Raw genomic sequence first — 13,966 nt, 5'->3', positions numbered from 1 at the left:
AATATTTAGAATGTAGGGGTGGGAAAGGGAAACAAATGATCACAAATTCAAATAGGTTATATCCTGTTGGTGGGGATGCAAGCTGGTGCAGCCACTCTGGGAAACAGTATGGAGGTTCCTCAAAAGGTTGAAAATAGACCTACCCTATGACCCAGCAATTGCACTACTGGGTATTTACCCCAAAGATACAAATGTAGTGATCCGAAGGGGCACGTGCACCCCAATGTTTATAGCATCAATATCCACAACAGCCAAACTATGGAAAGAGCCTAGATGTCCATCAACAGATGAATAGATAAACAAGACGTGGTATATATATATACAATGGAATATTATGCAGCCATCAAAAAAAAAAGTATGAAATCTTGCCATTTGCACAATGTGGATGGAACTAGAAGGTATTATGCTAAGTGAAATAAGTCAATCAGAGAAAGACAATTATTTTATGATCTCACTGATATGAGGAATTTGAGAAAAAAGACAGGATCATAGGGGAAGGGAGGGAAAAATGAAACAAGACAAAACCGGAGGGGGAGACAAACCATAAGAGACTCAATCTCAGGAAGCAAACTGAGGGTTGCTGGAGTGGAGGGGGGTGGGAGGGATGGGGTGGCTGGGTGATGGACACTGGGAAGGGTATGTGCTATGGTGAGAGCGCTGTGAATTGTGTAAGACTGATGAATCAGAGACCTGTACCCCTGAAATAATACACTGTATTAAAAAACAAACAAACAGGTTCTATCAAGTGCTCACTTCAGCAGCATATATACTAAAATTGGAACAATTCTCAATTTCTCTAGTTGCCAATCACTTGTCACCTTCTTTGATGACACTGGTCAGCAGCATGTGCCCCCCGCAACCTCCCAATACTACCTTACACTCTTATAATTTCCCTTACTTCCAGAAGCAAGAACTCTTCAGTATTGCCCATACCATCTGTATACTATGTAAATGAGATTAAAACCTAAGAATGTTATTTTTTAAACTAAGATAAATATAAAAGTCCTGTGAAAACTGCTGTAAAATTTTACTTCAAATTTGGATCAAGCCTGGGCCTAGATTCAAGTCACAGATACTCTGTACTACCTGTATAGCCTTTAAGAAGTCACTTAATCACTCTGAACCTCAATGTCACATCTGTCAAATGGGAATATCATTTGTCTTATAACATCACTGTAACAATGACATGGGAATGTATGTACCCTACCTAGTAACTAGCATAAATTATTTAATAGGAAAATATATATTACTAGCTTGAGAAGGACAATCTAATGCTGTATATTGTTTCTTTTGCCTTTATTATTCACAAGGGGATCACTTCTACTTAAATATAAACAACTTTAGAAAAAAATTAAAATAAGAGAAATATAGCACAATATTTTTTTCTAAGTAGACCATCCTTCTGTATGAGCCCACTACATAAAGGCCTTCATGTTTATTAATAAGATCAGAAGTTTACAATTTTTTTTTTTAAAGATTTACTTATTTATTTTAGAGACAGAATGCAAGTGTGTGGGGGGGGTAGGGGGGAGGGCAAAAGGAGAGGAAGAACCTCAAGCAGATTCCCTGCGGAGCGGGGAGCCTGACATAGGGCTGGATCTCACAATCCTGAGATCATGACCTGGGCCAAATCAAGAGTTGGCTGCTTAACTGAATGAGCCACCCAGGCACCCCAGAAGTTTACAATTCTAATAGGACTAAGTATGCTTATAAAATGTTTCTACTTTAAGAATGTAGATGCACTCAGGGTGCCTGGGTGGCTCAGTCGTTAAGCGTCTGCCTTCAGCTCACATCATGATCCCAGGGTCCTGGGATCAAGCCCCGCATCGAGCTCCCTGCTCGGCGGGAAGCCTGCTTCTCCCTCCCCCACTCCCCCTGTTTGTGTTCCCTCTCTCGCTGTGTCTCTCTCCGTCAAATAAATAAAATCTTAAAAAAAAAAAAAAAAAAGGAAATTTGAAGTCCTCTAAACTAGATATATACAGAATAGCAATTACATGAAGGGGGGGTGGGTAGGAATCCCATTATGTTTCTGTAAACTGGCTTCCATTCTGTGAGTCAGAAAGGCCCGGGCAACTGAGGGAAAACAGCCAGAAGTATGCTGTGAAGGGAAAACAATTTTTACAGTTTAAAAAAAAAAAAAAAAAAATCCAAGGAGAATAAAAATGACATTGAATTTATGAAACTTTTCACAGGAAGCAGCTAGGAAATATACAGATACTGAATCTCAAATTTCCTGGTTTTCCTCAAATAGCTTCTCTCATCCATTATTCTTAACTCCATGCTGCATGAAGGATGAGCAATTTTAACAGTATATACATGCAGGAGAGGTCTAAAATGTTGCCATTAAATAAACAGACAAAAGAAAAAGCACACGTAGATTTTCCAGAGATATTTTTAGTCAATACATCAGGAAAAAAAAAAAACAAAACAGATTAACACAGTTTAAATCACTTATATAAATTGCTAACTCTAGCACTGCAGAATTTTTGCTTACCTGCCATACACCCACAATTGCATTGGCTACTAATATAAGTAAAATTACAAAGGGTTCTACAAAGGCTGTAATTGTTTCTTCACCTTCTTCAAACCAAGCCAAAACCTAAAAGAGAAATGGCATGTGTTAGAACTGTAATGTGTTTTTAGGCTTAGTGCCACTTGACAACAGAAGTGGCTGGCACTAAAGGAACTGCACTATATAAAATCTCTCTTCTTACCGTCCCTAGAAACAAATGGTGGCAAAATGTAATGACAGCAACAACCAGTTTATTATGTCCCTTGTTCAGAGTAATTCTTGAGAATCAAAACTATACAACTTCTTAATATTCTTCAAAAGCTATTTTTCACATACTAATTGTTTTAAAATCCAAATAAAATACTTTCTGGGAAATAAATCCCATTCATTTTACATGGATATATTCAGAAGAAATAAAACTTAAATAAAGTAAAAGGCAATCATCTACAACTTTGTTGATTTGCTTAATATTCCTACCAAATAATATCTATAGGCATAAATTCATTGTAAAAATCACTTGATCATGCACTCAAAATTATAGAGTACAACAGCAACCCGGTTATTTTCAATGGTATCACTATAGGTCATCTCAAAATTACTCAAGGTTGTTGTGCAATCAGGAATGTATTTTGAAGGTTATCCTCCATATGACATCTAGTATAGCAATTCAGAACTTTAGAGAGGACAGAAGTCCACAAATGTTATTTATAACTGGATACAGAACACTGCCCCAAGGAAAATGAGCAGAAAATTAATTTCTAGCTCACACAACCATAACCTTGTCAGGATGTAAAAGCTACAAGTTAAGAGAAGATAAACTTCATAATTGAGCAAACTTAAGTTGATAAGAGAAACCAAGAAATGAATCTTTAAGAATGATAAAGAACATGGTAAAAGAGCCATCTAAATAGTTAAAAACTAATTTTTGTGAAAAACTGCCAATCCAGAAAGGATGTCAAACGTATCTTATGATTCAATCTGGGAGATAAGATTTGCCTTTGTTTTTTAGCATTGCTTAAAATGTCTCCATATTTCACAAAAAATATTTTCTTTAAAAGACCAATTTAGTAGGGCGCCTGGGTGGCTCAGTTGGTTAAGCGACTGCCTTCGGCTCAGGTCATGATCCTGGAGTCCCAGGATCGAGTCCCGCATCGGGCTCCCTGCTCGGCAGGGGGCCTGATTCTCTCTGACCCTCCTCCCTCTCATGCTCTCTCTCTCAATAAATAAAAATCTTAAAAAATAAATAAATAAAAGACCAATTTAGTAAACAATCAAAGCACTGGTTTTGATACTTTTTAATAGTCAGATATGGCTCACGGCAATAATGAAACCACCTAAGTTTATACTTAGTGGAATAGTATAAGGTGAACTTTTATACAAACAGTAAACAACCAGAGAGGTAAGACAAGGCCTAACATGAATTTTGCAAGTAAGATAAGGGAATGATGAATGAACAAGAAATATCAACCTGAGCAGGAAAAAAACCAGGAGACACCAGGACTGGGTCCTGAAAGGTACCAGTGACCACTGACAGCTAGTGAACTAGGGCAGGCAGAAAACCAGAATGAATATAAATGTTGCCACAGACTTTCAACAGGGCATTCCTGGTGTTAAGGCCAGGCCTAGTGCCAAAACGAAAACTTCCCTAGGAAGTTATAAATTTTGATAGATGCAAGATCACAGCTGCTTTGATACTAGCCTTTCAAACATTTGCCAAGGAGAGCATATCAGAAATAAGAAACTTAATTAGCTCTTGGGGGAGAAAAATCGCTCAACCTGATGAGCAACTAGGACCTATGCAAAAGGTCAGTGAGGCATTAGCAACTGTAAGATAAGCTTCACACCTTGTTAAAGAGGGTAGGAACTTCCCTCTTGGCAGCTAGGCCTAAGGAACAAACTTAAATATCCCCTAACAGCTGGAGCAAAGGGAAGACTACAGCAAATAGTTACAGGACTATCAGAGCAAATCTCTACTTTAAAAAAAAAAAAAAAAAGTGTGGTTCCTCTGCAGAAGTAGAATTTATCAATTATGTAAAAATCCTAATCTGTACAATGCAGTAACCTTTTCTTCCACTACAGGACTTCAAATGTTTATGTGTAAGAAACCCAAGCACTGGGGTGCCTGGGTGGCTCAGTCGTTAAGCGTCTGCCTTCGGCTCAGGTCATGATCCCAGGGTCCTGGGATGGAGCCCCGCATCCGGCTCCCTGCTCCGCGGGAAGCCTGCTTCTCCCTCTCACACTCCCCCTACTTGTGTTTCTCTCTCTTTCTGGGTGTCAAATAAATAAAATCTTTAAAAAAAAAGAAAAGAAAAGAAACCCAAGCATTCGTAATTATTTGAAGGTTCCACAAGTATATTAATTACTGGTTGATGAGAAACTAGTGGGCAGATTTCTCAGTGTGGAAGGCTGATGCTGAACCTATTTAAAATCAACCATCAATTTCCTGAATACTTTTTAAAATGTCTATTTTGAGGACGCCTGGGTGGCTCAGTTGGTTAAGCACTGCCTTTGGCTCAGGTCATGGTTCCGGGGTCCTGGGTCCCACATCGGGCTCCCTCTGCTCTGTAGGGAGCCTGTTTCTCCCTCTGCCTCTGCCTGCCACTCCCCCTGCTTGTGCGCTTGCACGCTGTCAAATAAGTAAATAAAATCTTTTAAAAGATAAAAATAAAAATAAAATGTCTATTTTGAAACCACAAATAACCCAAATAATCAAATGCTACAGTCCAAAGTGAAGATCAACCCATATTTCATTAACTGGTAAGAACCAATCCAGTTGATTATGTTCAGATCATATTATGGAGTCCTTCATGGTTTGTTCTATTGAAAGGAAACCTAGTGTACATAGGATGATGATGCTACAAATGAAAGGTCCCAGGAGATGAGGGAGTGAAGTGTGTGAGACACATTATTACCAAAATGAAAGATGCCTTATTAGCATTATAGCATAGAGTTCATAATTACGGCTTATCAAGTTATACAAAATATGTTCATATGGGGGGGTAAATGTTTCTAAAAATCTTCATTGGAGAATGCATTGAACATAAATGATTACCTATTTGTATTGCTTTTTGTTCACCACTGTATCCCCAGGGGCCTAGAAGTATCTCTGGTACACAGATGATGCTCACTATTTACTGTACAGAAGCATGAATGAATGAAACAAAATCTCATATAACCTGTAAGGTACAAGACCCTGAGGGCCTATCTGAACTTAAACATCTAGAGCAAGAAGTAACCAACTTCATCAACACTATCAAAGGAAAGTAGAAGAAAAAGCTACTGCAGTTAATTTTAGGCAGTGTTTCTTCTTTGCTTTGCACTATTAATACAGTAACAACACTTGTCTTCTGGGGCTTACAGAATCCAGCAAATTCAAAGTTTCAAATCTGCCAATCCTATTCAAGGTAACCACTTACTAATGAGTACTCAACTACATCTTAAACTGCTTCAATAGGGTAGGATAGGCTATCTTCTAATTATCTGTAAGACTGATCTCTGCCAATCACAAACTTCTGACAGGACAACCAGAAGATGCTGGAGAGCAGAGTTTAATGAATAAAAGCAAATTTTAATCCAAGGTAAAAATGTGTGTTCCAATGGGAGACAGTCACAGTTCTGTGACTCCATTATCTTAGCTTCATGTGGGGATAATGTACTAAGCACTCAATGAGATCCAAAAAAAGAACATGAGAGATCATAAGCACATTTTTAAGACTGAGGGCACCTGTCTGCATTCCTCTTTGTATCCTTAGAAACTTGCAAGGACACTGGGTACTCAAATACTTCAATGAATGAGGAAATTTACATTAAAAAAAAAAGTTTTAAAGAGGAAATCAAAGTTAAACATTTCACAAGAAAGAAAATGTATCAACAATAAATGTTATGACAATTTTCTGGGGTGGGAAACCAAAATTCTTTTAGCCATTAAAAAAAAAAGGTATGAATTAGACTACATTCTCTTCTGATCCACACATAAATTTAAAAATACTGGTTTTCGATTTGAGAATACAATCTTCTTAAACACACACATACACAACATAATAAAATAAAAATTTAAAAAAACACAAAAACCCTACAGGCAAACACACACACACACACACACACACATTCACCTCTCAAAACATTTTAAAGAAAGGCTCTAAATAAATTAGACCAATCAGTGAACTACCCATTTTATCCTTTAAAAAAAAAAGTTAAAAGAAAACACAGGAAAAAAGTAAAATCATTACATAATATAAACTACTTCTTGACTATATTGTACTAAGAAAACCAAGAAACCAGACCTCATGTATTTTGAAAATGCTACTAACACAAGCTCACTCAAATATATTTGTTTTATCAGCGTCACTAACCCAGGCTCTAAAAGAAATGAAGAATCCTTTTTAAAGGGTCCAGTAGGAAGGAAAAGACACCATTCAAATACAAGTGACAAGATGAGAAGTGCCTTGGTCTCACCACGTTTTAGCAGCATTTTAGGATCACTTCAAGTAGCTGTGGTGGGGAAATGGGGATGGAGGGTGGAGCAACTTTTGCAAACTATGTTTCAACAGAGGACTTCACGAATTCCTATGAGGCAGATATGGCCCTCCTACTCATCTCCTGAACTTCAGGTCTTTTCTCTAAAGTAACCTTCTTGGAGGACTTTCCTGACCACCCTATGTGAAAACTATACCCTCCCTCCTCATACTCTTACCCCCTGCTTTATTTTTCTCCATAGCACTATATCACTGTCCAACAGACTCAACATTTTACTTGTTTATATCTGTCTCTACTAGAATGTCGGCTCCAGGTTAAGAGACTTTGCCTATTTTGTTCAAATGGCTGTATCCCCAGTGTCTGTGCCATGTCCCAGGTGTTCAATAAATACCTAATGAAGTAGCGAAGGAGAGAAAAGGTGTTCCAGTAAGCAACCATATGATGTATTAAATGAAGGGCAAAGTTGTGACCAAGGAGGATGTAAAGACAGTGAAAGGATAGCAGGTCATGAATGTCAAATGAAGGAATTTCTAATGTTACTTTATATGTAGTGGGAGAGATTATAGCTCACTTCTTCCAATCCAAGTAAACTTTAAACTCTTTCTATCTAGCGAATATTGCAATTACACTTTATCCCAACAGGTCATGAGTACAGAACATTAACGCAGCTTCCTACAGTTAACAGTTTACTTATTTGATATCTGAAATAAATCACTAAAGCCTGGTATTTCTTTTTAACTTGAGCAGAACCTGACCATATGTACATGTTGTAGGAACTATCAATTCTCCAAAAGAACATGAATATTCTACCATGATTTTCCTGTAAATTAGGAATAAACTACCACAAAAAAGACTCAGTGATCTTTTAAAAGATAAAAGAAACAATGAAAAGGTCAAGAACAATGTAATAATAGCGCCAATTCCACATGAAGAAAATCAACAAAACAGGTCTGATATCCAAAATGTCTTGATCAAACAAGTCAGAGCAAACTAACAGTATTTCCTAAACCTTTATTATTTTTGTTTAGCAACCCATGAAATAAAAATGTCACACAGTTCATTTCCTGAGCATTAACTCCGAGTAGTTACCAAAAAGGTAATTCAAATTTCAATTCCAAAATATAGTTCTATAAAGCTATAAAAACCCAACATCCTACTCTATGATAAAATTAGAGCATTTTAAAACCCACTTAAAAATGCTAAAAACCATAAACTCCTTTCTTCAAAATAAAAGTCACACACATCACTAATTCAAAATGTTAATACAAAGTCATCAAACTGGCAACTCAAGAGATTCTATAAAACCCAAATATTCAATAGCTTGTTTATTGGAAATAATGCTGATGTTACAACACAGCCTTAAGTTACACAGAATAACTCAATAAAAATTTATTTTATCTCTGCCTTGTATACACCAAATGATTTACTTCTAAGATGTCCCTGATAACCTTATTGAACCCCAGTATCTTAACTGCCAAATCTGAGGCTACTTCAGAATTATGCAGCTAGCTTAAACATAAACATTACACTACCCCAAACGTATTATTTGTTTTGCCCCAAGACAATGTACTTCTGAAACTGAGACTCAAACCGCTCTAGTCCTTTATCTTAATCAGTAAAAGCAGCAGCCATTTAGGAGGAGTGGGGGGAGGGGGGAGGAGTGGGTGGTGTTGAATTAATCAAGAACAGACAGACATGTAAGAGGTATGGAGTAATTCAGGACACTGAATGCTTTGCTATGACACTCTCAGTTTTATTCAGTGAAAACCACAGAAAAGATTCGTGAGGACTGAATTATTATTAATAGCTACATATCACTTAGCCAACATGGCATGATAGATTAATATTAAAGTCTCATGTCAGAAGCTGTATACAGTATTACTCCAAAAGCTCACCTCTTGCCAATTTCCCCCCTCACCTAAAGAAGTGCCTACTGCTTCCTTTTGATTTAGTTCTCAAAACAGCCTTCTAGGATATGGTTGTCATAAAGACGGAGGTAGATTCCTAGGGCTTTCAAATGTACACACAAAAATGAAACCTTGAAGCTGTGTCAATTTTGTGAAGCCTGAAGAAGTATTGCACTGGGTGAATTTCACTTCCCATCATGGTTATTATAAGAACACAATACTGTAATTTAAGAACAAAAGTCATCGCATGCTGTTAGGATTAGGAACATCTGTGTCCTATTCATGACCATTTTCAGGAAAACTACCAAGAAGTCCACTGCCCAAGAAAAAATGCAGTAAAAAATTAATACTGAACAGGAAAAAAAATGTTAATTACCTAGAAATATCCTCACCAACCCATCACCCTTTTTCTGCTGTAGTTCTTTGCATTTCACCAGTTTCTTAGCAACCATACAGGACTCAAGTCGGTAACCACATACAGCATAAGAAAAAACAGGTTTTGGTTTTTTTTTTTTTTTTTCCTTTTAAAATCCAGAACCAATTGTACTGAACCTTGTGCTCTCTACCTAGGAGTCACTTAAGACGGGGGTCCAATTTAGATAAATATACCACCCTAAAGGTCAGTGACCAAATTTGGTCAACAGTGGTGCCATCACTGCCGTCATCATTCTTGTCACTGTCAGAAACAACTGTCACCTTGCCATTACCAGGAAGGGAGAGCAACTGGAATATTCCTTTTGTAAGTTCTATTTACAGACTACAAAAGGCCCATCATCATCTTAGGATGATCTTACACAATGGAAGAACCCAAAACAGAGAAGACCTTCTGACAAAGAACTTTTTAATATTAAAATCTGATAAGCCACAAAAATTTATAAGACCCTGCCCCATGTAGGAACAATTTCTAACTGCACTGTAAATGCCAGGCATTAATTTTTTGCACACAAATGGCTTCAAGTGTTTTGTTTATAATTTTAAAATACCCAGATTTTTAAAAAATGAAGACACCGCTGAAATCTCTAAATATAATGTCCTCACCCAATAGACATCATTTGTTTCTTGGTTTTTCATCTCTGGAATAGTCTCTACTTTTTGGAGAGAAATAAAGTTTTTTTATACTTACAAAAGATATACAAGCTGCCAGCAATAAAATTCTAACTAGTAAGTCTTCAAACTGCTCAATCACAAGTTCCAGCAAGGTTTTTCCTGTTAGAAACAAACATTTGTTGTAAATGTCATCTTAACATCAGCACACAAAGGGGTTAAAAAAAGACCATGTTAAGATCACTCACCTTCTTCAGCCGGTAACTCTGCAGAATGTAGAAATTCGCCCGTCAACGTGTCAAGAAGGGAAAAAAAAAAATTAGCATTGTCTTTATAAATTGCCACAATTATCAGTCTTCGAAAGACGTACCTAGATCTATGAACCTTCAACCGTTTTTAATGGGAACCATGCCAAATGGTACCCCAAGAAAATATGCAGCATTTGTTATAACCAATACCTTAGGTGTATCCCGAAGCGTAAAATCTCATCGCTACCTACTGAACGGGGCTCCCGAAACAAGGAGTCATTTCAGCTATGTCATGACTTCTCCCAGATGTGTAACTTTGGGCAGTCCGAGAACGGTTAGAGGCTTTCTCAACTGCAACGACGCCTCATAAACTGGCTAGGGACAAGAAAATGTCTCGCAGGGTTCAACCCAGTTGCAGGAGACTCGTCCCTCCTCCAGCGGGGCTGGCTGCTGCGTGCGAGGAAGGTCAAGGGCTCGAGGCGCGGGGTCCTGGAGGTACAGACAAGACCCCAGAGCCTCGGCCTGCAGCCCCTCTCCCGCGGGGTCGGGGCGCGGGCTCGACCCGCCGCCTGCAGCCCTCGGCGGGCGCGGAGCCCAGACCCACGAGGTGGAGCCCGGTCAGCCATCTTCCCTGGCTCTCGGGCCCACGCCGGGCAGCGCGGGGCCCCTGCAGTCCCGGCGCCGGGCACCTACCGTTGGAACCCCATCTCTCCTTGAGCTTCTTGACCTGCTCCAGGCTCAGCCCCGTGCTCTCGTTGACGCCGAAGTGGCCCAGCACCTCCTCCACCGTCTTTGTGTGCGCGTTCTCCATGGCTGCGGGGGCCCGGCCGGCCTCGCCTCCAGTCCCCGCGGCCTCCTCGCCTCCGCCTCGCACTCGGGCCGCGGGCTCGTGCCACCCCGGGCGCCCAGGCGCGGACGGGCCTCTCCCCCTCCTCCTCCTCCTCCTCCTCCTCCTCCTGCGGCCGCTTCCGCCTCGCCGGGCGCTGAATCACCCCGCGCCCCCTCCCCCAGACAACGGCCCCTCTCGCAGCCCGGCCCTCGCCGGCGCACGCCCCGGACTCAGCTGGGCGGTGGGGGGCTCCTGACCCTCCCTCCCCTCGTCAGAAGGGAGGGCCTCCTTTGCCCTCAACCGCCCGCCGGGAGCGCAGGCCGCGGCCCCCGAACCCCCTCCCCGCTTTCCTGAGGTGATTCGCGGCCCCTCCCGGGCCGGAGGAGGGGGCGCCCGGCCGACCCCCGAGAGCAGAAAGGAGCGAGGGCGGCGAGCCGGCGGGGTGGTGCGCGGTGCGCTCGCCCTGTTCCCTCAGCTCCGCACCCCCGACAACGGCGGAGGAAACTGCGGCGAAAGAGAAGGAGGTGGCGTCGGGGACGGCTCCGCGGCGGCTGCTCTAATAGCATTTATCCGCCGCTGCCTCCCCTCTCGCCGCCGCCGCGGCATGTGGACGCCGCTCATTGGCCGAGAGGGCCCAGCGCGGCGCGGGCGGCACGGCCCCGCCCCCTCCCCTCGGCTCCCTCCCTCCCGCGCTACTCGCGCCCACGCCGCCGCGCAGGCCCCGCCCCCTCCCGCGCACCGCCCCCAGGAACCCGGATAGAGGCCGGCGCGCGCCGTGCCGCGCCCGCGCAGTGCGCGCCCTGGCCCGCGGGCCGGTGGAGACCTAACCTACGCCGGGCTAGAGCCCTTCGATCCCAGCCCACCCGCGGGCACAGAGCCCAGAGAGGTCGAGGGCTCACAGCGGGCTCCCTGCAGTCGATGCCCCGAGGAAAACTGCCTGCCCTTCGGGGTTGGCCTGGGGCCGGGGTGGGTGTCTGGGAAGGCGAAGCCGAGGAACCCGAGAACACGGTCCGCCCTGGGCCTTCCGAAGCGCGCTCGGCTTGGTGTCCGTGGCTCGCCCGCCCCCTCGCCCTCTGCCTTGCGGGCCACATTCTGCATCCTAATCTGTCTCCTTTAGAGCCCCCTTCGGGAATCGAGGGGAGGAATTCCGCAGTTCATTTTCCACACGGCCCGAATCCCTCATCTGTCGCCTCAGGAGCACCGCATCCCACACCCCCAGCCGAGCGCTCATCTCACACCAATGTCCGCCCTTCCCCAGCGGGGTCTGTGCTCTGACCGAAGGAATCCCACTGCAGGGAGGTTTTAATTTGAATAGCCCACACAGCTTTTGATACGTGTCTGCCTAGAAGTCACAGGCTATGCCACCGTAAATGCTAAAAACGAGAATTGTGCTAGGAGGTGCTTCACTTGGGCGTTAAGATCAAGGCTATTTTCCAGATTCCACTTTCCCCAATAGGAAAAAGGACTTTAATCCAAAATCTATTAAACCAGAGATGACTTGCTCCAGAAGTCTGTACAAAACCTAGGTAACAGCAAAATAAAGGGCATTTTGCTTATGTAAAGTTAGATTACTTAACGGGGGAAGGGACCTTTGCGTTGAATTCATGAACAAAAGGTGAACACGTTCGCATCACAAAGAGCGGCTTTCTTAAGGGAGTATGTTGCGGAATGAAGCATTTAGTCTCCTTTTGTGTTTGGCAATAGTGTACCATCCGCATGAGCCAAAGCAGAGAAAAAACACCTCAGTTGTCCCAGATGGCGCAGTCTCAGGATTTAAGATGAATTCCTTCAGCAGATGCAAATCACAGTATATTACCCAGCTGAAAAAATCGGGCACGTCATTTAATTATTTCCAAGGAGTGGAGGCTGGCATGCAGTTTTGATTGATACTTGGAAGAGGACCAACAAAACCCTGCACGAAATAAACAAACAAAATTCTAGCGTATGGCAATGCCCTAAGAGAAGCAAGGTGGAAACTGGTCAGGTCACAGGCTCCCTGTTGGAGCCTCCTCCAGGAGGGACACGTGATCGCCTGGTGGTGGTGTGATGGAGGGTTGGGGTTCTTTTCCCTCTGAGATCGGGTCTACACCATTGCTTCTGCCTCGCCTCACCTCTTTCAGCAACAATAGAAGCACGACAGGCAAGAGGACTGCTATCTATCTGAGCCTGGAAATTATCTTGGCCATTTGACTTTGGGTCTCTATTCCGTGGCTCCGTGGATGCTTGGGGTTGTAAGCGCCTCTGGTGTGATCATGAGGTTTTTAAGGGGTTCCCTACGTTGGCTTTTGTACTCGGTGGCCTTCTCGGGATTGTCACATGCCTAGTTCCATCTTATCATTCAGATCTCACCTTGAGAGAGAATGTCATCTCCTCGTAGCTGTCTTGGCTGACTACTTAAAGAGGCTACCCTTCCCCAGTCACACTTGCTATCTCATTGTTTTATTTTCTTCAGGGCATTTATCTGTGATACTGTGTTTTTCTTTAGCTGTTCACTGTCCGTCTCTCCTTACTAGAATACAAGCTCCACGAGAATATGGGTTTGTCTGTCTTGTCCATCCTCAGGACGTGGCATGGTCCCTGGTATACTTTCTTTATTGAACGCCTACTGTTGCAATGAATGAGTCCCACCATCCCTGCTCTATCAGTGACTTGCGAAGGGCCTCGCCATGGGAGGAGCCTCAAAAAATTTTTGCTGAATCCAAGTTCACTGATTTCCAATTTGTGAAATAAACAGGAGGGCCTCCAAGCTACTTGCCTCATGGGAATGGCTGTGAAGGTTAATCAGGTTTAACGAATACAAAAAGAGGCAGCATTAAAGGTTTCTCAGAGACGAGTGATGTGTAAGTGCACATTGGGGCTGTTACCACATTGTCATCACCTCCTAGACTGTTCTTTGCAAGTCTGCTATCTACTGGAGGTGGGAATACTCCTTTAAACCGAAACTGTGATT

The 13,966-nt window shown here is 42.6% G+C and overlaps 1 protein-coding gene across 2 annotated transcripts in view; it reads right to left on the bottom strand.

Annotated features, from left to right (window-relative positions):
- Positions 1–11,600, bottom strand: part of ATP2A2 (ATPase sarcoplasmic/endoplasmic reticulum Ca2+ transporting 2) — a 58,222-nt gene extending 46,622 nt beyond the window's left edge. The window contains exons 1-4 of one of the 2 annotated variants that reach the window (XR_010407400.1): positions 10,881–11,600; positions 10,188–10,205; positions 10,019–10,101; positions 2,495–2,599 (exon numbers count right to left, since the gene is read on the bottom strand). Coding sequence is in view for 1 of the 2 variants with exons in the window: in XM_045887687.3 (XP_045743643.1) it covers positions 2,495–2,599; positions 10,019–10,101; positions 10,188–10,205; positions 10,881–10,998 (324 nt within the window). In the remaining variant the exon portion in view is untranslated. The remainder of the gene's footprint in view (positions 1–2,494; positions 2,600–10,018; positions 10,102–10,187; positions 10,206–10,880) is intronic. The other variant, XM_045887687.3, reaches the window with a different exon arrangement.
- Positions 11,601–13,966: the final 2,366 nt, after the last annotated feature.

This window comes from Mirounga angustirostris, unplaced genomic scaffold (genome assembly GCF_029215605.1).
Source record: "Mirounga angustirostris isolate CCGP_5_RB_7025 unplaced genomic scaffold, mMirAng1.0.hap1 SCAF_14, whole genome shotgun sequence".
In the NCBI taxonomy this organism is placed as follows: domain Eukaryota; kingdom Metazoa; phylum Chordata; class Mammalia; order Carnivora; family Phocidae; genus Mirounga; species Mirounga angustirostris.
This window is presented reverse-complemented; position numbering and strand designations above follow the sequence as displayed.